This window comes from Physcomitrium patens, chromosome 15 (genome assembly GCF_059467195.1).
Source record: "Physcomitrium patens ecotype Gransden chromosome 15, ASM5946719v1, whole genome shotgun sequence".
In the NCBI taxonomy this organism is placed as follows: Eukaryota; Viridiplantae; Streptophyta; class Bryopsida; order Funariales; family Funariaceae; genus Physcomitrium; species Physcomitrium patens.
In genome coordinates, this window is record NC_143424.1 from 2843170 (window position 1) to 2869686 (window position 26517).

A 26517-nucleotide genomic window follows, 5' to 3' on the forward strand; every position below is an offset into this window, starting at 1 on the left:
AATATAAAATCTCTATAAACACTGTGTTTTATCTATATTTTATCTATTTAGTAGAATAACTATATTACTTAAAAAAAATAAAATTAGTCTAATCTTTAATTTACTTTATTTATTCATTGATATTGAGGATGCAATAATATATCAACTATATATATATATATATATATATATATATATAGTTTTAATTTATACAAATGTGTAAATATGAAATCGACCATAATATTTTTTTAATTCCATGATTAAAAAACTAAAAAACTTTACAGATATAAATTCTTTAATGAATGCATTTTTTGTTAAAAAATATTCTTCAATTGGTATTGGAAAAGGACTAAAGTGCTTTTTGAATCTGAAATTGAGGTGTCTAGTAACTTTTTGATCATTTTCACTAAAAGTAAATAAATAGATTTTTTGAGATTAAACACATCGATTTTTTCAATATTAATAAACAAGTCACTAGTATATTTTACAAACCTTAGATTCAATAGTTATGCAGGTAAAATATTAATGCTTAGGAGTTCAAATTATCGTCATGTGTATGTTGAAGAGTAAAGATTTGCACTATGAAATATATATCATCAACTATTAATGTGCGTATTAATTTTTCAGAAGTTCATTAAGTTAATACATATTGTTACAAGTTAAAGTATCAATATAATAATTTGAGAAGGTTTTAATTTCAATGTGTATACGTGTATATATATATATATACATATACATATACATATGTGTGTGTGTGTGGTTTAGGCTCTCCTCAAGATTTTCAAAGTTATTATTTTACACAAGAATTCTATTCAATTTTCAAATTTTAATTACCCAAATAAAATAAATAATCACATAAATTCATAAATTTAACAAATTAAAAACAAGATTGATAATTTTAGTTAATAGTAATACTAATTATATGGGCTTTTTATTGCTCTTATAATAAATATTTTTCCATGGCGTTCGAATTTAAATTTATTTTACTTTTGAATATAAATAAAGATATACAGAAAATTTATTATATTCAAACACAAATTTATAAGTTCTCATTTATTTGCACATGTTCAAAACATTTTCTTCACATTTTAATACAATTCAAATTCAAAATTAATTTATTTTTGACACACTTTATATTCAAAAATAATAATAATGATAATAATAAATTTTGAATTTGAGCAACAGGGGCTGAAGTTTCGGGAATCCTCATCCAGTCAACATCCATCCGCAAGGCAGGACAGTGGGTATTGCACATAATCTGCAGGCAGGTCAACATATTTCGGCTGGAATCGATCTGTATTACGTGGCGCATGACATTCCGCACCGCGGGCGAGGACCAACTACCGGGGTGCCCGCGAACAGGGTGGACGGGCGACAGAGAAACCCGGTTTTAGTGCCCCGGCAAAGAAAAGCTGGAATCAAAGCATGATGCTCTCGGAGATGCCGGCTTTGCAGCACCCCGGCCAAGCCACCGAACCCGCTCTGCACAAGTCTCTGTTCAGTTCTTGTCACCGCATGACCGGGAATCGACTGGGAATCAACCGGGAACGGATGCCAACTTTGACGACATTTCACACGTCAGTGTGAACAAGTCGTGAGGAATATTCTAGCACATTCTTTTGTCCTTGGGACCTTCGAAGGGTGGAGTGTTATTGGCGGGAAGCGCATCAGCATCCACCTATCAATTACGTTTATTTTTTCATTTTCATGCTTTTTCTTCTCTCGGATTGGTTGAGATGTCCTTTTTTCCACGTGTGCAGGTGCTCTATCCTGTTTTCAAACTATCTCAGAATGTCCTTTGTCCTACGTGGAACGTAAAAGTCGTGAAGTATCCCAGCACGGCGCGACTTGCGAGCGTCTATTCCGACCGTCAGACGGGGTAGAAATGAACGCTGCAGCTTTAGGAACGGCACAGTGACCAGCAAGGAGCCAACCGTGCTTCTGTTGCTTTGTGCAATATCTCTTTCAATTCTTGGGCTGGCTTTCGTTGTGCCTTCCGATGTGTGCACGCTGCTTCCCTCTTCGTTGTCAAGGATTTCAGTTGCAGCTGCTGTGCTTTTGTCACTGCTGCTGCCGCTTCTTCTGATTGCAACGCAGGTGCGTGCTGTGTTGGCTTTTGCGTGCAGTCCCTGCGTTTGCTCTTCTGCCCTGCTTCATTTGACTTCAGCTTGGTTCTGCCTTTTTCGCATTTCTTACTTTGGTTGATGAATTTGCTTGCGACATTGAGTGTGGTAATGGAGCCTCAATCCTGAAATGCCACCAGTTGTGCGTGATACTTTTTTTTGTTTTCTTTCCTGAAGTGTTTGTTCAGAATTTCAGAATGCAGCGGATTTTGTTCAGGAGTAGTTGTGAGATCTTTGGAGCTAGATTGTGAATTTCCTGGTCAGGCTTCTCGCTGAATTTATTTGCGTTTTTCTTCTTCTTCTCGGGGAGTGCTTTGTTGCTTTCCGTTTGTCACCTGTTAACTCGTCATAGGATTTCAATAGAGGTCCTTCATTGTCTTCAAACAAAAAAAGAAAAAAGAAAAAAGAAAAAAACAAGACGAAGATTTTATTATGCATTTGAACTAATGCGCTTCTAGCTTGGAACAATCTTGAAGTCAGCACTTGGCTAGAAAATGGCTTCTCCATTTATGTGCATTTTTGTTGAGGTGATTAGCATGACCCAGAGAATGCGTGGGTGAAAATCACTGTCACCATTTAATCCTTCGGGGTTTTCTTGCTCTTTTTGTCTCCTTTCTATCCTCTTGAAGCTGACGAAAATTTAATCTTTGTGACAATCCGTCTATTTCCTCTACAGACCAAAAGTTGTTCAAGCGAAGAAGATACTTCGAAACGCGTACTTTCTAGTAGTGGATCACTCTCAACGTTGATTGTTGGACTGGTCTTTTAACCTGAAATTTTCAGTCTTCATCCAGTTCTTTTTCTAATACTAACTTGAGATTCCATGGAACTTATTGAGCACCACAGCCCTTGATCATCCCACATCACTACCTGATACCACATTTCACAGCAAGAGAATCCTGATTTCGTGCACATTTGTGATCTCCAAGTGACTGTGTTCTGTTTTTGCCTTCCGATTTCGAGAATTTGACAACCTCTTGTGGTGTTTCAGAATTTGCGGATCCAGAGGGAGAGCGGAGGGTGCATTCTTTGCCGTTCCAGCCCGAGGCATGTCGTTTGTACAATCACCATGTGGTTCCATGCGCACCGTCACCGCATCCCCCACTGATTTCTCTTCCGTAGCCTCCAGTTCCTCTAATCCACGATTTTCAGTGCCTTTTCTTCGGAGTACAGGATGCGCGAAGAGTCTCTATTTCAGCGCCATCTCGCCCACAGTAATGGGTTTTTCGTGTTCTCTAAGAAAGAGAAAAATGCAGTATGGATTGTCTTCGGGAGACATTAGTAGTGTTTGTTCGAAAGGGAAAGAAATCGCAGACGATAACTTTCTGGTGTCTGCCTATAGTGATGCATCTGCTGCTGCGCCCCTCCGGTCCTCTGAGCAGGAAGAGTTCGCAAAGGAGTGGGCTCACAAGCCTCGACGTGTTGTCCTTTTCGTTGAGCCTTCCCCATTTTCGTATGTGCATTCTCATGTGTTCTTATGTTAATTTTACTAAATATACAGCCCTGTACCACCAGAAGTAAGGCGTAGGTGACCTAGGTGGTTTAGGTGACAGTTTGGAAGACGTACATTGTTGATGGATTTGAAAGTGATTATCACATGATATTGCTTTAGGGTTTTAGATCCATCTCTAATACGCATGAATAGAGTGTGTAATTTAATTTTTGAAGTCATTTAGAAAGGGGCTATTAGTCTCCCTCATAAAAGCTGTGAAGTTGGGTGATCGTTGAAGTCCGGTGTTTAGATTCAGCTTAGAGAATGAAGCCTTTGAAAGTATTTTTCTGGTTCTAAATATGCTGGTTTAGAAAATCATGATGACTGTAATCTTGCGTGGTTTATTATACAGCTACATCTCAGGGTACAAGAATCGTTACCAAAACTTCATACGTTACCTGCGAGAACTTGGAGACGAGGTACTTGCTCGCACTTAACTTATCGTGTTTTAGGCCTCATTAATGATGGTTCTCTCTAAAGCGTGGCTCTGCTGGATGGGAAAGTTATGTGGAACTCGGATTATGAACGTGATTTATGTGAATTTCTCACGTTAGAATAATCCATGAAGAAGAAAGTCAACTCTCGAGAATCTGGCTTGATTTAGCGAAGTCTTTATGCGCTTCATATGTTTCACTAGTGAATCTTTGCTTAATTTTGATTCCCAAACTTTATATCCAAGTCGAAAACACACACACACAGATATGTATATATATATATATATATATATATATATTCATTGAGGGAGAGAGAGAGTTTTGGTCCTATTTTTCTAGAGTTGTTTTATTTTGGCAGGTCCTAGTCGTCACGACTCATCATGGTGTGCCTGCGGAATTTTATGGGGCAAAGGTTATCGGTTCCTGGAGGTAAACTTCTTCATTAGCTAGCATATGAATTTCGTTGTGTTCGGTACGGTGATCAAAATCCCCACTCGCATTGAGCCTGTCATTTCTGGTGCCTGCTTGGGAATATTTAAACAAGTCTTTAACAGGTTCAGGTTGTTGTGTCGTAACGTTAAAGTTTTAGTATTTCTTATTGGCAGTTTTCCACTGCCTTGGTATAAGGCTGTTCCTATGTCGCTTGCGTTGAGCCCACGCATATACAAGGAGGTGAAGGACTTCAAACCCGATATTATTCATGCATCATCTCCTGGAATAATGGTAAGTGTTGCTTGGATTCTAGTGAATGATGTCAATATGACCTCGTCTTGTTCTTATATATTCATTCATTAGATCTTACATATTTGAGACTTTGTAAAGAGTCCTACTTATGAAAACCACTTGTTCGAATCCAGAAAAGAGTAGCACTACTCTTGAATGTCTGTCGAAAGAAGCGTTAATTCAGAGTCGTTCGTAGAGCTGGCCGACTGAAACCAGCTTGGTCCTTACATATCAGCTCTTTCAATTTATTGCTTGGACGCTAAGGACTGCGTTTCGCAGGTTTTTGGAGCCCTGATTATAGCTAAGCTTGTTGGGGTTCCAGTTGTAATGGCTTATCACACACACGTCCCGATGTGAGGGACGCCCCCCCTTGCTGTTGTTCGTCGTTTAATTTCTGTACCCATTGCAAACTAGCATACAACTACTTCGGATTGAATCTCATGCTCACATGACTTTCATCCGAGTATTCATATCAATTTTTTGTATAATTCTTGATGGACAACTCTGTTCTGCAGGTATATTCCAAAATACACCTTTAGTTGGCTTGTCAAGCCAATGTGGCTAGTTATCAGTAAGTTTCTCCGTGCCCTTCCGAATCGTGCTTTAAGTGCTAGAGGTTCAAAGTCAAAAATCCGCCTTTTCCATGACTCAAATTTTGGCCGCGTCAGCATATCTAACTGGTGTTAGAAAAACAAAGCTGACTGATACAAGAGAAAAAGTATTAATATGTTCATCTCTGTGACAGAATTTCTGCACAGAGCTGCAGATCTAACATTGGTTATGTCCGTTGCACTTGGGAAAGAATTGAAATCTGCTGGAGCCTCCACTGGTAAGCTCTGAATTGCTCCCGTCAACGTCATTGATGAATCTGTAAATTATTTGGGCTTGAATTGGTTACAAAGAAATCCTTATCACACGTTGAATATGGCTGTTGCATATTGTGAGTAGTCATACAGTTGTCAATAATCCTTGGTGTGAGCATGTGAAGCACTCAGTTGTCCCAAATACAATTCTATTAACAGTATATCTGTGGGTGCAGCTGAAAGGATCCGTATCTGGCGGAGGGGTGTGGATTCAGATAGTTTTCATCCTCGCTACAAGAGTGCAGAGATGCGACACAAACTAACGTGAGTGTATGTTTTTCTGAGGGATGAAGAGCATTTTAAGTATGGGTATAATTTTTCGAGTTGTCCATAGCATAGATTGGGCTACCACAGTTGCTGTGAGGTGGTTCATTGCAGTTCAATGAGATAACTTCAGGCACTGTCGGTGTAGTATGTAAATCTTTTGAGGTTGTCTAAAATTTTGTTCAAAAGGACGCCCCGAACATGCTGTGTCAGTAAGATGTGGATAGTCATCTTGAGTAGAAAATTGTGTAACTGATCTTTGATCCCATGTTATGATTTTTGCAGTGATGGAAAGCCAGAAACCCCAACAATTATCCATGTAGGTCGTCTTGGGGCGGAGAAGAATCTTGACTTCCTTGTAAAGTAAGTTACTTTTTCGTCAGCTTTCGCCTTGTATATTTTGATGCTTTGTTACACGGTGCTCAATATTTAGTATGATTTCAGCTCAATAACTAGTGATTACATGATTTGGATAACATAGCATTAAAGGTTAATTTCATGTGGGTATAGTGAAGGGCGATATAATCCTATGTTTTAGCCTCCATTTGCATTTTCACCAGCGATACTGATTGAAAGTATTTTTCAAATTTTGTAACAGAGTCATGGAGAGAATTTCTGAAGCAAGACTTGTCTTTGTGGGTGATGGACCTTACAAGTATGTCAACTATCACCATCCTACAATTTTGTGCCAATTATGTCTTAAATTCTGTGAACATCTCTGTCGATATATGACTGAGAACGAATTAAGTAATTCATTAATGATATCCCCCTTTGCATTGTTGCAATGATTTAGATTTCAACTTTTGTATGGGCCTTACTTTTGCATGATTCTGGACCAAAATAGGCCAACATTGGAGAAACTGTTTGAAGGCAAAAATGTCCACTTCACAGGCATGCTGTCAGGCGAAGAGCTCTCACAAGCCTATGCCAGCGGTGATATATTTATCACACCATCAGAGTCTGAAACTTTAGGATTTGTGGTTTTAGAAGCAATGGCATCTGGCGTCCCTGTCGTCTGTGCAAGAGCTGGTGGGATCCCGGATATTGTAAATCAAGATGGTGTGACGGGCTTTCTGTACACTCCCGGAGACGTGGATGACTGTGTTGGGAAGTTGAAAGCTCTCATTGAATCTCCAGAATTGCGAGACAGAACTGGCCGTGCAGGTAACATTCTGACGAATAATGCTTGCTGCTAAGTGGGCATCCTGAAATTTGTAGGAGTCAGAAGGAATTAGTTGGATGAAATTGAGTAAGTTGTAGAGGAAAGAATGTACATAGATTGGTTTCTTTCTTTCATTCTTTCTTTCTTTTTTCCTTCTCTTTCTTTTGATTTTAATTTTTATACTAAGTTGATGCTACTCTCAATGAATATGACGAGCAACTGTGGCACTTACCTTTGTGGAGCGCTAACGTTATTTGTTTAACATTTCACTAAAGCTAGATCGAGAGGGTGCGCCAACTAGTTTCTCAAAAACAGTCGGATCTGAATATGATATTCTCGGTCAATCGATTTCGTGTCTTGTCGTTGGACTTGGTAGGCTCGTGGGCCATATTTAAGTGTCATGGTGTCAATAGTGTTATTAATAGTAATGCGGAGACTTCCCATCAACGGTATCAAGGAGTTGCAATTGCAGAAGTTCAGGTTTGCCAAAATACGTGGATCCTTTTGCAGTAATTCACCAACTCAATTTTATCTGTCCTGTAGGTCGAGAGGAGGTGGAGAAGTATGACTGGCGAGCAAGCACTAAACAAGTTCGCAACGAGGAATATAGTGCAGCTATATGGTTCTGGCGAAGAAGAAAGCAGCAGCTTGCTAGCAGATTTTCAGGATGGTTCAAGCATCCCCAACCACAGACAACTTGAAGTGTTCTAAATTGTAAGGAAGCCCTCTGTTATTTCCATTGACAGCACCCTTTCTCAGCAACATTAAGATTTCAGGAGAAGATTTTACATGGTCTTGTAAAAGATGAATAGACTTATAGTACAGTTCAGTTGGACACCAAGATTAGGAGTCTAAATGTATGTGATGATGCGGTTCTTGTTATTTTACAAATTAGTTTATGCCCAATTCTGTATTGGATAGAAAAATTGTATAATTTGTGTTGATAAAGAAATGAGATACGTTTAAGTTTAAAATGCCCGACGGGTCCATTTGAATGTGGCCTTCGCACCACCTCTCCTCGCTGGATTTGCCAGTGATGATTCTCTGAAGGTTTTGTGGATACTTGGGGAAGGTGTGAATATCAAAAGTTAGAATCATATGGATTCAACTGTAGGGCACCCTGGTCACTAGACTTCATACTTGTACGTGGGTCATCAAGATATCATGGCATGGTGAAGCTGCAAGGTCTCTCGCTCCCTATCTTTGCCAATGACACCGGTCACCTAGCATCATCATGGCAGTAACCCGGATTAAGTGTCAGGAAGTACAATTTTGCCTTCAATCACAGCAGTAACCAACCCTATCAAGGACAGTCGTCGTCTATGTTGTGCACGACAGAGTTATGCTTGATCAAGGGTTGCATGCTTGGGCGGAGCAATTGGAGAAACCTTTCCAAGGTCCTAGAGTGGAGGTTCACAATGTGAGTTTCATAGCGACAGGGAGCCACCTGGTGACGCGCAAGGATTTCAGGCTGCAATTACTGCCTCCTGTTTCTAGTTCTCTTTTTTCTGACAAAAAACGGACCTGTTTCTGGGTTTGAAAGTTACGGTAGTGTTAGCAATGAGCCGAAAATGCTCGTATTCTTTATGCAAGATGGAGAGGATCAGGAAGATCCGTGTAAATAGACAGGATTAACTGTTTAGATCATCGTGCCTGTGCAAACATCAAACGTCGTCCATGGGTTACGTTGAGGGTTTTTTACCAGATCAAACATGTTGTATCCACCTGTTTGGAATCAAATCCCTTGGGCTCTTTTCACTATCCTACACCTCCACGAAACAATGCTAGGCGACATTATACTGTGTACAACAGTAAATAGTCTCATGAGTGTAATTAGTACCGAGGTCAATTTGCCATGTTCCTGTGGAGGTAGACGACTTCAAACACACTTGATTTTGTGCCAAGAAAATAAGAAACTGTTTATTGATGCGATACTATCGTTTCAAGGTTCATCATCTGATTACGTTAAGTATATAAACTGCATAGCTCTTGACTGAAGTGACACAAGCTCGAAAATCCGAAACCTCTCTGAGAAACTTTTGTTTGTCAGCTCTCAGGCATCGGCAAGATAGCGCCGCTCCGATTCTTGTATTGGGACATCATTAGCGCTCATATCGCGCCTACGCATGAGACCGTTTTCATCGAACTCCCATAATTCATTACCATGCGTCCGAAACCTACCAGGAAAACAATGGCCAAAAAGAAGCAATTCACCAACCCAGCCAATAATCTGGTTACTGATAATTGCAGGATAAACTTTTCCAACAGACTGCGCAGAGGTAGATTGCAATCAACTGAGTTCTTACCACTCTCCAGCCTCGTTGTGCCACTCGTACTCAAATCGCACCGCAATGTGGTTGTCGGTGTACGCCCAGAGCTCCTTCATCAGTCGGTAGTCCAGCTCCTGCGCCCATTTGCGAGTTAAGAATTCTTTAATGGCTTCTCGCCCCTTGAAAAACTCCGTGCGATTGCGCCACTCGGAGTCTTTGGTGTACGCCAGGGCCACAACCTCAGGGTTGCGCGAGTTCCATGCGTTTTCGGCGGCCTTCACCTTGGCCAGCGCCGTTTCGCGTGTGAAAGGAGGACAGGGAGGCTTTCTTTCGACGTCAGCCATACCCAGCTACACAAACGACCACAAAAGTCTCGCGAGATTAGAAAATTTCACTTCACACAACAAATCAAGATTTATGAGCTGTCAACACTGTTCTTCCTTGAGAACCAAAATGCAGGAGCAAAGCAAGCTTGTGCTTCTCCTCTTTCGCAAAAGCAACCCTATAAGTAAGCATTTGCAAATCCTGTAACGAGGACGCAGCTCGGCTTGCTGCCAATTTGTACAAGTCCGTGTACGACTTGGTGAATACAGCGTGTGGAATTCTCAGCATGATAGCTAAGTTGCAAAGTGCCGAGGAAACGAGGAGCATCGTATTCGTTAGTTGCACGACGAGAGATGCTAAAGTCGTAAACATTGTAAATGAATCCACCTCCCCGCATTTGGTTATAGAAACTATCGAAGTGGAAGCCGATAACTAATCATCTAGTGGCTCCTCCTCAGTACCCACCAGGTCGGTGGGTAGCTCCTAGTGAGCAAGCATCATAATAACAAGCCCTGTGCCTCAAAATTGAGAAACACTCAAAAAAATGCCTCATAAGAACTAGGTCTTCAAGAACTACACATGAGCGTCTAGGCTACTTTCGACCAAATCAGAATGCCAACTGAGAGATTCAACATGGATATAGAAGTAGTGAGCAGTTTGAAGGCGGATGCTTACAGGCAAGGTATGAGGATGGGGTACCGATTGAAGAGCAGATGGTGCAGACCGAGCCGGCGATGGCGAACGCAAATGAGAATCTGATCGCAAAGGGCATCGGTAGATATATACAGAAGACTGTGTCGAGGTAAGCGTAGGGAAAAGTAATTCACATGTATAATATCTTCCTTATTTCTAGACGCCCCCGCCGCCCTCCCCTCCGCTCAACAGGCAAACGTTTAAACAATTCGGAGACCCTGTTGAACTCTCTTGATTCCATTTGTTGAAGCCCATGAGAGTGGGACACTAGCGCTAATGTCGATGCCAAAGCCATGAGCAACAAAGTGTATAGAATAACAGAGACAATCTGCTACTTCATCATGCTAACAAATAAGTTCTAGAACCGATGACGGGTGACCCAGCTCTTCACGCCGGAATCGAATATGCCAAACTGAAGAGTTTAAGCCAAACCGGGGACCACTTCGAAGGAAATTCAAGGTTTGTCATGGATGAAGGTGGACGAAGGAAATGCGGCGCATGAAGGGTAATGTCATCATCCATCCTCGACACTGCAAGGTGAACGGAGAAGCTTCAAGAGCCGCTGAATGTTCTCTTCACACTTGCTCCAGACTTCGATTGTGCTTGCTAGTGCGTATCAGTTGTGGGTTCTTTTGTAATCCAATTCAGGTATCATATTGTAGGGAAATGTTTCGTCGAATTGAGGTTTTTTTTTAAAGAAGATATTTCAGAGAATTTTTGCAGTCAGAATTGTTGTTCGTGTGAATTTGATCGCGGTTGGTTTAGCGATTCATGAGTGTTCGCGTTTGCTTTTGTTGGTTGCGTGAGAGTGATGGCTGTGATGCGAGGGTGTGTAGATGAATTTTTGTCTTTTCACTTGTACGATTTCTGTGTAGGTCGGTATTAATTTTGGAAATGTGCACCAGAGTGACAGATGGTTTAGTTAATCAGCGTTTGCCCAGTCGATGTTTGTTTAGTTGTGGCGAGTGTAGGACTGACGGAGAGCATTATTACTATCGGCGTGATACGCACGAATTTATGTACAAAAAAGTGTATGTTTTCCGGTTGCTGTGGACGTGGCGAGGTTCTCTGTTAAATTACAATTTTCGATCATAATGTATTTTTGCGGTGCAAAATTGATTGAGGGGCACTCTCAGAAGTTTGGCATATCCATTATTAGGAAATCTTCGAAGTGCCACCATTGTCTGTGAATGCATCTTCAAGAGAGGTTTAATTTTCAAGTCCTATATATCCAAAGTACAACCTCGTCGCAACTATGAAACCCGTGCATAAATCGTGGTGTTCTGAAGTAACTTTCAATCATCACAGATTAAACAAATAGTCACTGCGAAGTGTATTTGATCGAGTGGAAATCCTACACACCGTGAATTTGTTGTATAATTTCAAGGCGCCAGACGGTGGAGGTGCAGCTTTCTAGAATTTTGTAACCCCAGAGGAAGTTAATGAATGTCGGTGGCATGGCCCAGACTCTCACGCAGAACAGCTTGGTGTCTTTTGAGGATTTTAACCTTCTATAACCGAAACAGTTGAACTTGGGCGTACATTTTATAAATATGTTTATATTGTTTTCCATATTGCTATTGCATCCTGTATGCAAGAGAGGACATACAGCATTTCATTGCGTGCCATCCTCCAGACTTCGCATATAAGATATGTATTACATGAGCACAGGACTAGGTTACGGGGTTTTAGGTGCTGCAGTGACATGTCTATGGTTACACAAATTTTTGTTGGTAGATGAGGAATATGTCGGTTTCCCGTCTTGAGATTAGGGTTTTAAAGATGTGTAAGCATGAAATTGACATTTTCTATGCGCTACTACAGGATTAACATCAATTTGCTGTAAGAGAGCACGAAGAAGCTTAGGGTTGTTATTTCAGTTTCATGAAGTTGCTTCACCTTCCAGTAGGTGCGGTGTTCCTTGAGGAAATAATTTGGCGATGAGGAGGGTTAACGCTCTTTCTCGGGCACTTTCGTTCGCTCGAATCCACACTCCTCCAGCTGCAAGCTCGCATTGCACGTCGTCTCCCGCAGTAGAATGCTTGAGTGCATCTTCATTGGGGAGAATACCATCGGATGGCAGTACCAACGTGCCTGCTTTGAGGGAGTGTAAGTTCATATCATGTGGTCTCAATTGATGCACGACAGTATAATTTCAGAACATGCTTCGGGATAACTTCAAAATAACTGATTTAAAATCATGAGCTTTCTACGGGTTGCGGCGTTACAAGATTTGATTTCGGTCATTAGTTTCTCATTGATTTGGAGACGTCTTTTATGATTCTTTTGCACTCCTGCAATGTATGGTGCCAGCAATATGATCCCCCCCCCCACCTTTATCTTGCTTACAGTGCTTCTGGTGCTTCGCTGCAGGGATGCAATGCATGTTCAGGGCTCTCTTCACCCAGGGTTTTCAAGTCACGCCGAAAGATATCCGATCAAATCTTGCTATGGGGGTAGGCCTACTTCTGGGTGTAACTGTGGCAACTCAACAAGCTTTGGCTGAAAAAGCTTCTGTAAGTGTATCATGGACTTAGTGTGTACCATGAATTTCTCGATCCGCGTATTTGAATGCGAATTAAATGCTGATCGTTATTCACCCGTCAGAACATTGCCCGTTCATTCAAATTAACGTCCGACTCAGACGTCATACTTGCCTCATTAATATTGATGAAGCCATTAATTCCTACTATGCAGACTGATAGAAATGTAACTGGAGCAGCAGAAGGAGATCATTTGCCTTCAGAGGTTGCGCTGGACACTGAGAAGGTGGTGCAGCAAGTGCGCTCTGGAATGGATGAACGCCTTGCAGCTCTCAAGCTCCTCAATTATGTCCTCCCTCCTCTGACCATAGCTGCCAAAGGTCAGCAGGTACTGTCTTTTGCTTTCCAGTTTCTGTCCACCTCCAACCCCCGATTCCTTTGAGTTGTGGGATGGACCCAGCAAAAACAAACAGCAATTTGAAGCAGATATTATTTATTTATTTAGTGTATGTACTGTGTGATGGTCGTAGCCTGGCGGTGTATCAAACGGTCTGGACCGCAAGGGTCCATGTAAACTTAATCAACACTAAAACATGATAAATAACCATTCCCTCCGACATATATTGCACTTCTACATGTTTTAGATCCTTTCAATATGAAATCTTCAAGATAAACATCTGCGATGGCGACATTTGATTGACTGATTCTCACCGATGTTTTGAATGCTAGGTCTGCTCGGGTTGTGCAGTTTAAACTTTCCTTATTGAAAAGATTAACGATTGTTTTACGACATTACACATGGTCTTTTCAAAATCGTCTGATGGAAATAGGGACACGTTTTATTGTAGTAGTCTTTGTGGGTTTAGTGCGTCGCGAGTGCCCCAATCTCAACATCTTTTAGCTTAAAATTATCCCTCTTTTTACTTGAGCATTTTTATGTTACGTCTACCTCTGAGCTTTAATTAGATTTAAGTATCAACTTTACGGATAGGCACTCTGTTCATTTCTGTGTGTTCTTTTGGTAAATCTGTCTGTTATTTAGCTGAACAGTGCCTCTCAGTAATATAATATGGCTCTGATCATTACAGGTCTCAGTCCGATTTCCTGTCTCTCCCTCGTGTGATATTTCACATTTACTTGTGGATGTGGTGGCTCGGCTTGGCGGACCAATAAATGATGGCGGCATTGGTGGCAACGAAGTGGTTGTGAGAGCCTGGGACAGGTGTGTTTCATGTAGTTTAGGCTCTATTAGCTGCTCTTTTTCAATCGCTTGGTCACACTAGCATGATGGGTCCACCCAGCGGTCCAACATGCTGGGAAAGAATGTTGGAAGATTAATATTCAATGAAATGCAATGTCGGTACATTAATTATCTGCAAGATGCAATTTTGGTTGAAGTAGATTTTTATCCTTCCAACTCTATTTTATGTGTTGCAGTGCTGTTGCCCGGCAGCTCTTAATATCAGCCAGAGACTCTCAAGTTCAAGACATCAACGGGCTTCCAAAGGACTCCAGTGCAGATCATCCTGTGGATAGAACATCCAAGGGATCTGATCCAGAGACCAGCCGGCTTTGTGTCTTGGTGTTCGAGCCCCTGATAGGTGATTATAAATCCTCCGTAAGTTCTTTTACCTTCTTTGCAGATGGAATCTTCATTTATTTGCAAACGTCTATGACATACACAAGAAGTGATGTAGCATATCAAATTTCCATTAGTAGGAGAATCTGCCGTTACATCCTTTCATTAACCTGAATTGAATCTGATCATATGCGAGTTATTCGTTTTCAGGAAATAGAATTTCTGAAGAAAGGGTACCTTTCCAGAGAGGAGCTTGACGCCATTGTTAGCTCATTGAGCATTGCCAGTGGCTTTGATCCTAACGACAGTCGAAAAGCACCCAAGCGGACAAAGGAGGGGAACACAGTAGAAGGCATACCTGAGGGCCCAGGAGAACTTGACAGCGGAAATCTGGATGAGTGGCCGCCTGGCAGCCGGTGGAAGTACCGAGGAGGCGTGCCTCCTGGAGAATCTCCACCGAAGGAGCGTTCAGGCTCCAACAGGGTGCCTGCGAGAGGGAAATCGAAGACACTGGAAGGTTTAGAAGCTATGGGGGTGAAGATATATGGAAGTGAGAATATAGAAGGTGCTTTGGAGGGTGAACATATTTCCTGGGACAACATTGCTGGTTACTACGAGCAGAAAAGGTGTGATGGTTATTGTTTTTCGAATGCCCGAGTGTTATTCTGAATATGAGAAGGCTTTTGAAATATGAGTATAGTTATAATTATGTGATAGTATATAATGAAATTTGTGGAGTACAAGCAATAGGTCGAATATATGCGGTTGAATCTGTTACCAATATTACATATTTATAACAGATTCTTGAAAGTGTTCCTCCCAAAGTTAAAAATTAATGTGAAATTCATTACTATCAGATGTATGCTTTTGGCGTAGGTTTGGAATATAAAATAACAGACAAGGTGAATTAACTTGATTTCTTTTGACGATTATTCTCTTTGTTCCTTTTATTTGGGTAATTTAGTAACTGAGGTCATGGTGTAGGGAGATCGAAGATATGGTACTGTTGGCCTTGAAGCGACCGGAGGTTTATGACAATATAGCTCGTGGAACGCGGCGGAAATTTGAGACAAATCGACCTAGAGCTATTCTTTTCGAAGGTCCTCCAGGTAAATGACACTCTGTTTATAGATAGTTAACCTACTTAGTGAGTTTTCATCATGTTCTCTTATTCCTGTCTGAAGATGTGGTTCCTTCCCCATCAAATATTTTATGCAAATATGTAACTGTTTTATCTTATTTTACTTCACAGGTACGGGAAAGACTTCTTGTGCCAGAGTGATTGCAAGCCAATCAGTAAGTACACGTTCAACTTATCTGAAGCCAGGCTTTTTTAGCCAGACAATTGCACAACCGTTACAATTGATCATCTTATTCGTTTGGGAAGTTGTTTGATAGAAACGTGGAGATTGATTTTTGTGATGGTTGAGATCCATGTAGGGCGTCCCTTTGCTCTATGTTCCTTTGGAAGTTGTGATGTCCAAGTATTATGGTGAAAGTGAGCGGCTTCTCGCTTCCGTTTTCAGTGCTGGGAATGAGCTGCCGGAAGGTGCAATAGTCTTTTTGGACGAGGTTAGTGCATAATTTATTTCAGCAATTGTCATTTCCCCTACTCAATTTTGTTTTTGCTTTCACGAATGCGGTAATTACTTAACATCTGCATTTTCTTTGTATTTGCTCCAATGCAACCTTTCTCTTGGTCATTGAATCATCACAGTGCTCTCATTAGCAGGCCTGTACGTTCATTTTTGCAGATTGACTCTTTGGCCACCACTCGTGATAGTGAAATGCATGAAGCTACCCGCAGGATGCTCTCCGTTCTGTTGAGACAAGTAAGATGACACGCTTTGTCTTGGTCAAATCTGTTATTCGCTTCCTTAGTGGTCTGAATATATGACATTCTTTCTTGTGAGCATTTTTAGAAATCATGGAATGAAACGAGCATTGAGGTTTGTGTTGCTAATGGTCAAATCCATAGCTTGAAATGGTCCCTTCAGTAGATTCTTTAAATTCTGCTCTCTTGAACAGCATCTTTTGTCTCAGTCCTTTGAATAAGAAATTGTTGTGGCAGATGGATGGTTTTGAGCAAGACAAGAGGGTTATTGTAATAGCTGCCACCAATCGGAAACAAGACTTGGACCCTGCACTACTTAGGTGAAGTTCTTACTACTAATAATTCTGTTGATCACGTTTAATTGCTTACATAAACGCTATGCAGAACTTTTAACCTCATACATGTATGTTCGTTAAAAAAATTCACTGAATTATCAAACTGTTTATTACAATAGAAGCTCTCTTTCTATATCTTATAATCAAGTTAACGTAACTAGGTGGTGTTTGAAGATGCCGATTAGGTCTTCCACAACACTGACATCTGTCAATATGCTTACGAGGCTGATTATGTTTCGTTCTTGGTTCTGTGCAGCCGTTTTGATACATCTGTGGCATTCAATTTACCTGATGAAAATACCCGAGAAGAGATAGCATCCCAATATGCCCGTCACCTATCTTCCCCGGATCTCAAGAATCTGGCTTCTGTGTGTGATGGGTAAGACTATATATCATAGTGCTGCTCAATTCCGTTGAAGTTATTATTCTAGGATTAGGATCATGCTGTTATAGTACACCTGAAGTACAGCTTCATCTTGAGCCGCTTTATTGTCCTTGCCGTGAACAGTCACTTAATGCACACATTACTGATAATTTACATGAATTTTTTTGTACCAGCATGTCTGGCCGTGACATTCATGATGTGTGCCAGCATGCGGAGCGGCGATGGGCATCGAAGGTAATTTATTTCGACTTAAGGTTGGTTATTATAGTTGTAGATAAAGGAAAGCAGGGTAGCAGAACCTGATTGATGCTGGAGTAAACTTAATGTTTATTCCTTGATAGACAAGAATACTGACTGCTTTTTTATTCTTTCTTATGGTGTGCAGCTCATCAGGGGTCAGGCAGGTAACGGACCTGCACAAGGCCTCCCTCCCATTCAAGAATATATTGAATGTGCGGAACAGCGGCGGCAGACCATTGTCAGATATGCTCACAGTAATAGCGATTTCTTCCGATTGGGCCAACTCGCACAATCTCCCTCGCCAAAATCCTCTCGTCACCGAACTCTAGGCTAGTTCTGTGGAATCCAGCAACAATTTTTTGATCTGTACTACTTAGGGAAAAGGATGCACTTTGCAGGTTATAGCAAAGCTTATTTGCTACAGAATTTTTTGACTGGTGTTGTATTTACATGGAGCCTTCTTTTAGATGTAACCAGCAAACTAAATGCATTTGTATGTGTTCACCAGTGCAGTTTTAGTTGTTGACCTACAAATTACCTTGTGGTGATTACATGGTCTTTGTTGTCCCATGATCTCATTACTGCTAGCTTCAGCATCCATCACCTAGAATTTTGTGTTGAAAATGCCTGCACTTGAGACCACTTTGCATTTATAGCATTAAACAAAGCTAGCCTAATTCTAGACAAGTGGGTTGTTGGAATAAGTTCATTGTTGACATAAGGTGTTTGCCATATATGTATCCAGATTGTGTGCATGTTGGAAGTTTTGGGAAATTTTATGCTTTGAAAATCAAGTTTTGCAAAATTCCTTGGTACATCATTATCAACAGTGTAAAGGGAATAAAAATTTTGGTTAGGAAATATTTGTAAGATAATTATCAACCACACTAGAGTTAGGGTTCTATAGAATTTTGGTAAACCAACTAATGAAAGAAGACTTAATTTAATTGACCACAACATGTCTTAACTACCTTTTTAGTTAAATGAATCATTATGAAATTATAATTTGAAGTAGTTGAAGTCTAATAATTTCTAAGATATCAAATATTACAAGTAGTTATTTAAAGAAGGTAAGTGGTGGCTTGGTTTTTATTGGATATCTATTCTTTAACAAAGAAGTCAAATATAATCAAAGAATTGAACAAGAATCAACAAGACATTGATAAGACTGAAGAAGGCTTAATTCTTGCCTCTATATGTACTATCTGACTAAAAGCTGCATGGCGATATTTTAAAGGACATCCAAGACGTGTCTAATTTGCACAACATGTGTCTTAATTTGTAACGCAAGTTTCTTATATGTGCACCACATTCTTAGCTTGTACTACAAGCTATCAACAAATGTGACACATGGCTAAGTTGTTGGCCAAGCTTCTAACCTACCAATCACCTATAAACACATATAAAAGTAAAATTATATTTATGTAGCTTCTAGAAAGCTTTCCTATAAGATATTATGAAATTAGTCTATTTTTATCTATTCATAATATGTAGGTATTATTGGAATAAATATGTATATCTATGACATTGCTCCTCTTTTTAGAAACAAGTTGTACAAGGAATAGTGATTATATGTTGAAAAAGTCTAAGATGCAACAAATTATATTTGCCACATACTCTAATCTTTGTTCCTTTTAAAGGTAGTTGATAAGTCCTCTTAGTCATTGATAATGTCTCATTCCAAGGAAAGAAGACCACACTATTATTTGATCATTGTTAAGGTCTTTATAACTTTTTTTAAACAAAACATTTGTAATTCCATCAAAAATTATTCATACCTCCAATAAAATCACCAAAATTGAAAGTCTCTTTCTACTTTGTGATACTAAACACATGGTATCTTGCCATCTATTTGAAGAGGAATATATTATTTTTAAAGGTCTTCATCTTGATTATGTCATCTTGAAGGTTGTGATAATTATAATATCTTATCTAATGAATCAACAAACGATGGTTCTTAAGTTGAATTTGCTGACTATTGGTTCTCCATTTCTTTAGCACCACAAATACATAGAAACTACAAGCAAAGATAGAAGGTCAAATAAAATCTTTTTTAAATTATAATTTTTTTATAAGAAAGTTTTGTTATCCTTCATCTTAATTTTGATAGATATTATCAATGAAAAATATCAATCTTCTTTCCTGCATTTGTAAGATTCTTAGTTGGCTCCCATGTACATTTACTAATATCATATTTGTACCAATGAACAACATATTCTAATCTATTTTGGCATTGCCTTAACTCTAAGACTTCTTTGACCTCATACTCTTGGTTATTATCTACTTTTATAGGAAAAGGGGGCATTTGTTGTCATCTTAATATATCTATTGTTTTATATGGCTCAAGAAGAGATATGGAACATGGGATGGATCTTCATAGACTTCAATAAGTATAATTAATAAGCAACTTGATTAATCTGATCACATATTAGATATGATTGAAGTCTACAATAATCTAACTTATCATAAGAGTGAATAGTCTTAATGTTACAATAAAATAATCATATCTTGTTGCCAACATAGAATTGAGGTTACTCCTAATGATAAGCATCTCCATTGATTTTTTGTCATTCTTAAGCTTTTTTTAGTTGCACCTTTATTATTGTATGTAGTTCTAACAAATAATTTGTCAAATCTTTTGTTGCAAGATTATCAATTTTTGAAAAGTCGAAAGTATCAAGTTATGGATGATAATCATAATTAGCAAAAAAAGGTGTTTATTGAGTAGAAGAATGTATCATGTTATTATTAACAAACTCTACCAATGATAAAAGAATTATTCAATCTTTTTATTGGTAGTTGATGGTACACCTTAAATATTATTCCAAAACTTGATTCTTTTACTTTTTTTAGCCATCAATTTGAAGGTAAAAAATTAAAGATAGTTTTATATCCATCTTCAAAATCTTAAAAAGGATTCTCCAAAATCTTAATACAAATTGCATCCTTCTATTCAATATAATATTCCTTAATAATCTATGATAGTAATAGATGTTATTAAAAAAAAACTTAGATGTTTTTTCACATATAATAGATTTTGTATATCGTACAAAATATGCCATCTTGGTGAATTGATCTACTATCACAAATATAGAATCAAAAGAACTTGAGATTGGAAGATCCATGATAAAGTCTATAGAAACAAAAGACTGTAGTTATTTTAGAATAAGTAATGGTTGAAGAAGTCTGTAAGGACAATAATAAGGAATTTTTAATTTTAAAAAAACATTATATGATTATACAAAGTCTTTCACTACCCTCCATATTAAAGCCACCAAAAATCTTTTAATATTAGCTCCAAAGTCTAATTGTATCCAAAATGTCCAATTGTTGGAAAGTTGTGGCAAGCTTGAAGAATATGTAATTATAATTTGCTTTTTGGAATTTATAATCATCTTTCAAAATAAAGTATATTATTCTTGAATTTAAACTTAGAACTATCTTGAGACAAAAGAATTATTCTTAATATTATAAACAAAAAGATCAAAAGACATACTTCATTGAACTTACTTGAGAAAGATTGAATCAATATTTAAGGTTGATTTCATCGCTTGAAGATGAAAATGCTCCAATTTTAAAAGAATAATTTATTATTGATCAAAAGATGCATCTCTTTTTTTTGATACAAGATAAGAATGTTTAAAAAGAGCATATGACAAACTTTCTTATTTTTTAAGTTGATAAGTGATTTTGAAATCAAATCATCATAAAGATATGCTTGAATGGGCTTGGTGATGATTCAAAATACCTATTGATATGAAGTACTTGAGGTTCTTATGATCTATATATATGGTGACTAGATTAGAAGCATCTTCTAGATAATGATTCTATTTTTAAAATGAATCCATAATTATAAGAAGTTCTTTGTTGTAAATCTTGTAGTTAATCTTGGCTGCTAAAATTCTTTTGAAATAGAAAGCTACTAGATAGAGCTTGTCATTTGCTCCCATTTGTAACAAAACTAAGCTTGGAGCAAAATTTGATGCATCTATTTTCATAAAAGATGTCTTAGAAAAGTTGACACAATATAAACTTGGTACAAAAATAAATATTGTCTTCAAGGCTTTAAAAGATGCTTTAGCTTCTTTGCTCCACTTAAGTTTGTCTTTACATGTTAGACATGTAAGAGGGGCCACAATTTGAAAAAAATCTTGATAAAGATTCAATAATAATTGGCAAATCTCAAAAAATATTGCACATCTTTTATTGTTTTTGAAATCTTCCAATCCATGATAGTCTAAAATTTTTTAGGATCTATCATAAGGCCATCATTTGAAATGATATATCTTAAGAATTCACCTTGAGTAATGTAAAATATATACTTTTTCGTCTTCGCATATTATCCTATATTTTTAAGTTTTTGTAATATACAACAAACATGAACTTCATATTTTTTTGTATTCTTAGAATAGATTAAAAGATTTTTCAAATAACAAAAAACAAAGTCATGAAGAAACTTACAAAAAACATCATTCACTAGATGTTAAAAAGTAGCTAATAAATTTGTGAGTCCAAAAGACATGATATTATATTCATAATATCCATACTTGATTTGAAATGTAGTTTTTTATTCATCTCTTTTTTTAATATTTATGAAATTGTATGATCATTGTAAATCTATTTTAATATAGATCTTTGCTTAATTGAATTGATTAAAAAGTCTTGAAATCAAAAATAGAATATACCTATTCTTGATGGTGATCTTCTTAAATCCTTAATAGTCTACATACATCTATAAAGTTCCAACTTTTTTCTTCACAAATAAAATAAGAGCCCTTGCTAGAGATTTAGAATGGCAAATGAAGTTCTTAATCAAGTTTTCATGAATATATTCCTTGAATGAAGCCAATTTATTCTATAATAGGCTATAGATTGGTCAAAATAGAAATTAAGCTCTTTCTTGAAGATTGATAGAACAATCATAAGAATAATGCTTTGAAAGAATATTTGCATTATTTTTTTCAAAAATATCTTTATAATCTTGATATTGGCTTGGAATGCCACTTGAAATCTTTTTTTCATAAAAAATAGATGTGGCATATATAACAAAGATTGATTCTTCTTTTGAGCTTATATAAAAACTCTTATATCTATTAATAAAGATTTGGACATATTAGACTTATGGATTTTTACTTGACTAATAAATCTTGAGTTAAACTTTGAAAAAAAATAAAATTATAAGAATTCTAGTCTATTTAGAGGTTATAGTTTTTTAGATACAATAATCCTAAAATAACTTAATTAAAAAGAGATTTAATTATATTAAATATTATTAAATTATTATGACTATTAGTTGCTACATCTAAAAATAATAATTTTATAGATAACATCTCCAAAAGACCACAAATGATCATTAATTACTTTTATATAAATAGATTTGATTTTATTAATAAAATATATTCTTTATTTTATAACAAAATCTTTTTTTATAAAACAGGTTGAAACTCTCAAATCTAACAAGGCTTAGATTTTGTGATTTTTTGGTTCTAAACAAATTTCTATTGTAAAACAAGGCAAAAGATCTAAAGAGAAGATAGAACCTTTACTAAATGTTGCATAAGATTTCAGCCACATTGTCTCTATTGTAGCTTAAGAAACTAATTTTTCAATACATCATTATCATGTGGTAACATGAATATATGGTGAAAAATAAAAATATTGATGTTATCATAGAAGAACCTAGTAGAAAGGTATAGTAGAAAAATGAAGATAAATAATAGGAAGGTAGTAAAACATTTAGTCTTAATGCTAACTTTTGTAGAAAGAATTTTTATTTACTTTGTAGAGTATAAATGCCTCAAATCAAAGTAAATAAAATAATGAAATAATATAGGCATCTTTAAAAGAGAGTTGACAATAGGTTTAAGCAAAAATTACCTTAAATTATTAAAAATTGATACTCAAAGAAGACCAGTTATAAACTTGATTCAAATCAAATCTTAAGGCATAAAACCACATACTAAAGATTTAATTAGGATTTGATCTTAGATTTGATTAAGATTCATTAAGATTTTAATTAGGAATTTAATTAAAATTTAATTAAAATTTATTAAAATTTTTATTTTTAGATTTTAAAAAAATAATCTATTTTTAATATTTCTTAAATTTTATTATTATTTCTTTAAGATTTTATTTTTATATATTTTTAAGATTTATTATTATTATTTTTTAGATTAATTGATGACTTCTTTATATTTCTTTTATAATTTCTTTTGGATTGGTTAAAGTTTGTTTAGGATTGTTAAAGATTATTTAAGATTTATTTAAAAATCTAATAGACTTGATAGGTTTTTATTGTTGCATTTCTATTAATCTTTTATAGATAGGTACCTTGTGCATTCTCAAGTAAGAATATATATAATACGACATTATCTTCTTTGACAACCATGTTCATCATTTGGTGGTTGAGTTGCGTCTTCAAATAATATTGAGTAGTGTGCTTAGATTCTCGACAATATAACCACAACCCTTCTTGACAATATCAAAAATAAAATAAAATAAAATAAAATAAAATACTTAGTAAGAAATTTGAAATGTACCATGTCAATTTGCATAGATTCTAGTCTCAATGAATAAGCTTCTATGTACTTGACTTGACTTAGACTTATACTTTTCCAACCAAATCTTTATTCTTGATATCTTTCAAAGAGTCAATTATTGCATGCAATGGCTTAAGGAATAAATTGCTCTAATGAGTCTACTCTTTGCATCATCAATAGAAAATCTTTGTTATTATTATTTAATCCATATTGAGATTGATTCATAAGAACCTTATCATTTTAATCTACATTGTTGTATTGTATATTGTCTTACTTAGGAATACATTGGATTTTTGGTTGTGGAAGATGAAGTTGAGTTTTATAAGAATCTATGAAACCTTAATAGATTTCACCTATATTAAAAAAATACAATTCAAATTTCAATTCAAAAGTACTTAAAGTCAATATAAAGTATTCAAAAACACTCTTTTTAGTAACCTCAACCATACACAAACTCCAATTATGTTATTACTTTGATTATTAGGCAATTTTAATTTTTTTTTTACAAGTCTTAATCGTAGTCAATGAACTTCACTAAGCTGAAACTCCTAATTTGATTGTCTTCTAAGTACAAAATTTTGCTTATAAATGCCAATATAATTCTTTTACATGTTTTAAAAAATTCAATCCAATTCAACTCATAAATTGTGTAAAAACATCCAAAACTGCACTAATGTCACTCAGCTATTAACTCAAAAGTTCATGTAGATGTTCCAATAGCAAATTTTCGTTCTTCAACTATTAACTTCAGCTCAAAATTGGTATTTAGCTTGATCTTTAAGTCCTATAATACCATGAAAAATTTCACCTTGTTCCAATTAGTAGATCTTTAGATATTATAGAAATCCCACCTAACTTCAAATTACCAACTTTTAATACCCTCTTATACTAAAAACTACATATCTTTTAATTACATTATTAGATTAATATAAAATTTTATACACACTTAATGCACCCAATCAATCAAGTACTATCAAATTTTGAACTATAGATGTGACACTAATTACACAAACTAGTGAAGAGTGTTAATCCTAATTATATTGCATAAATCCAAATTCACCAATACAAACTCTAATTTTGAACAAAAATTATAAATTCATTCCAAATCTTATGAAAATAAGCTTTATGCCTTTGAAACGAGCTTAAAGTTAGTTCTCTAATTTTAATTACCAATCTTTAAATATCTCTCATATTTTATCTTAGGTAGTTGTTTTAGTAGCTAGAAGTCTAATTTTGATCCTATTCTACAAATGGTCAATCCATAGATATCAATTCAATCTATCTTAGGATTTTTTAGCCCAATCTTACCTTCAACTTAATTTTAGTATCAACCATACTAATTATTTATCTCTTCTATCTTATTTTTATTAATTTATGGCCTCTCTAAAGTAGTAAATGAATTTCTATAATCTAGAAGGTAAAATTACTAACAAACCTTTAATCTATTAGCTATGAAGACAAAAAAAATAAACTATAAGATTTTTATAAAAGCCATATTTAAATGTCTTAAATTATTATTGAACTAAGATGATTAGATATTAATTAAAATTTTATTTTTGATTATATTTTTATTATATAATTTTATTATAACATGATAATATCACAAGCAAGGTTTTAGAATTTAATAGCATATATGGTGCTTAATGTGATTCTTATCGTAGAGATATAAATTTGATCTCTATTATCCTTTTTCAATCACTTTTTTAAATATAGCCATAAATACTTTTAAGAATAAATTTAAATCATAAAGTATTTGTGAATCCATTTCCATCAAAATTGGAAACCAAGAAAAAGGGCTTCCAAAGAAAAGTGCATTTAGAAATCCAACTTGAATAAATCCATCAAGATATTGAAAAAGATGCAACTTTAGATAGAGCTTTATTTATTGTAAAAATCCTTAAAATTTTGATCTTTTTCCATCAAAAATCTCTGACATACTTATCCTTACTTCTCTCATACTTCTAATAGCAAGATTTTTTAGATTTAGTTGTGAACTTAATCTACTTGATTCTCTCAATTGTAAAAAAATTGGCATAGACTTTGAACTTCATTTTTAACTTCTTCCATAAGCATTGGAATACTACTTCCATAGTTGATATTAGAGGTACATGAAATTTCTACCCTAAGAGTGTTGACAAGCTCATAAAGATCTACAATAGTTGCAAATCTATTCTCATTTTTGTTAAGAATAGCATCTATTATTTTTTCTTCTATAAATAGTTCAAAACAAATCTATAAGTCAAATTAGAAGAAGATAATACACATCCTCTAATATTAAATAAAAATTTCTACAAAGAAAGGTAGTTCACTTTATTTATTAAAAAAAATCATTATTAAAAAATTAAAATATTCGATTGAAGGTGGATAGTCAACAACCTTCAAAATACAATAATAGAAATGAGGTATTCTATTCACTTCTAAAAATAAGTCAAGAACAATGAATTAGCATTCTTGTCAAATTGACAAGGACATGAATCTCAAAGAACTAAAAAATCAATATATTCTTTTTTTATTCACAAAGGCTAGAAATTCACTCAAAGATAATATGAAATTAAACTAAAATGACTATTGCCAAAGATAAGAAGACTAGTAAATCTTAAAATAAGACTAAGGACTAAAAAAGCATTGACAAGAGTGAAGAAGGCTTTATTCTTGCTCCCATATATACAAAATTTGAAGATAATTGAAAATGGAAGTAAAATCCTAAAATCTACTTGGGTGTTGGCTGGCCTCCTGCTGTCACGGACATATATATTTACCTCAATAGTTACTTATATGATTAAGTAGAAGTAGAT

General features: G+C 35.9%; 3 protein-coding genes across 3 annotated transcripts; 2 read left to right on the forward strand and 1 right to left on the reverse strand.

Moving 5' to 3' along the window:
- The first annotated feature begins 1904 nt into the window (after positions 1-1904).
- Positions 1905-8016, forward strand: LOC112292341 (sulfoquinovosyl transferase SQD2). Its single transcript, XM_024540690.3, has 13 exons — positions 1905-2076; positions 3094-3555; positions 3947-4013; positions 4387-4457; positions 4634-4751; positions 5031-5104; positions 5267-5322; positions 5497-5580; positions 5791-5878; positions 6164-6241; positions 6477-6533; positions 6723-7042; positions 7584-8016. The coding sequence occupies exons 2-13, from the start codon at positions 3152-3154 to the stop codon at positions 7739-7741; spliced, it is 1575 nt and encodes a 524-aa protein (XP_024396458.1). The 5' UTR covers positions 1905-2076; positions 3094-3151; the 3' UTR covers positions 7742-8016.
- A 917-nt stretch (positions 8017-8933) lies between these two features.
- On the reverse strand, positions 8934-10371 carry LOC112292342 (uncharacterized). Its single transcript, XM_024540693.3, has 3 exons — positions 10310-10371; positions 9347-9660; positions 8934-9217 (listed from the first exon to the last, which is right to left on the reverse strand). The coding sequence occupies exons 2-3, from the start codon at positions 9652-9654 to the stop codon at positions 9094-9096; spliced, it is 432 nt and encodes a 143-aa protein (XP_024396461.1). The 5' UTR covers positions 9655-9660; positions 10310-10371; the 3' UTR covers positions 8934-9093.
- A 478-nt stretch (positions 10372-10849) lies between these two features.
- Positions 10850-17751, forward strand: LOC112292340 (uncharacterized). Its single transcript, XM_024540689.3, has 15 exons — positions 10850-10975; positions 12152-12436; positions 12701-12843; positions 13025-13198; positions 13899-14032; positions 14248-14428; positions 14600-15015; positions 15374-15498; positions 15642-15685; positions 15830-15961; positions 16144-16221; positions 16461-16543; positions 16815-16937; positions 17117-17177; positions 17329-17751. Exons 2-15 carry the CDS (start codon positions 12268-12270, stop codon positions 17515-17517), a joined length of 2052 nt encoding a protein of 683 aa, XP_024396457.1. The 5' UTR covers positions 10850-10975; positions 12152-12267; the 3' UTR covers positions 17518-17751.
- The last annotated feature ends 8766 nt before the right edge of the window (positions 17752-26517 follow it).

Excerpts from the sequence above, each read along its gene's own strand:
- LOC112292340 (XM_024540689.3), top strand. The coding sequence starts at position 12,268 with ATGAGGAGGGTTAACGCTCTTTCTCGGGCACTTTCGTTCGCTCGAATC. Across the intron at positions 15,686-15,829 it reads GAGTGATTGCAAGCCAATCA|GGCGTCCCTTTGCTCTATGT; the intron begins GTAAGTACACGT and ends AGATCCATGTAG. Across the intron at positions 16,222-16,460 it reads TCTCCGTTCTGTTGAGACAA|ATGGATGGTTTTGAGCAAGA; the intron begins GTAAGATGACAC and ends TTGTTGTGGCAG.
- LOC112292341 (XM_024540690.3), top strand. The coding sequence starts at position 3,152 with ATGTCGTTTGTACAATCACCATGTGGTTCCATGCGCACCGTCACCGCA. Across the intron at positions 4,752-5,030 it reads CATCATCTCCTGGAATAATG|GTTTTTGGAGCCCTGATTAT; the intron begins GTAAGTGTTGCT and ends TGCGTTTCGCAG. Across the intron at positions 7,043-7,583 it reads AGACAGAACTGGCCGTGCAG|GTCGAGAGGAGGTGGAGAAG; the intron begins GTAACATTCTGA and ends TCTGTCCTGTAG.
- LOC112292342 (XM_024540693.3), bottom strand. The coding sequence starts at position 9,654 with ATGGCTGACGTCGAAAGAAAGCCTCCCTGTCCTCCTTTCACACGCGAA. Across the intron at positions 9,218-9,346 it reads CACAACGAGGCTGGAGAGTG|GTTTCGGACGCATGGTAATG; the intron begins GTAAGAACTCAG and ends TTTTCCTGGTAG.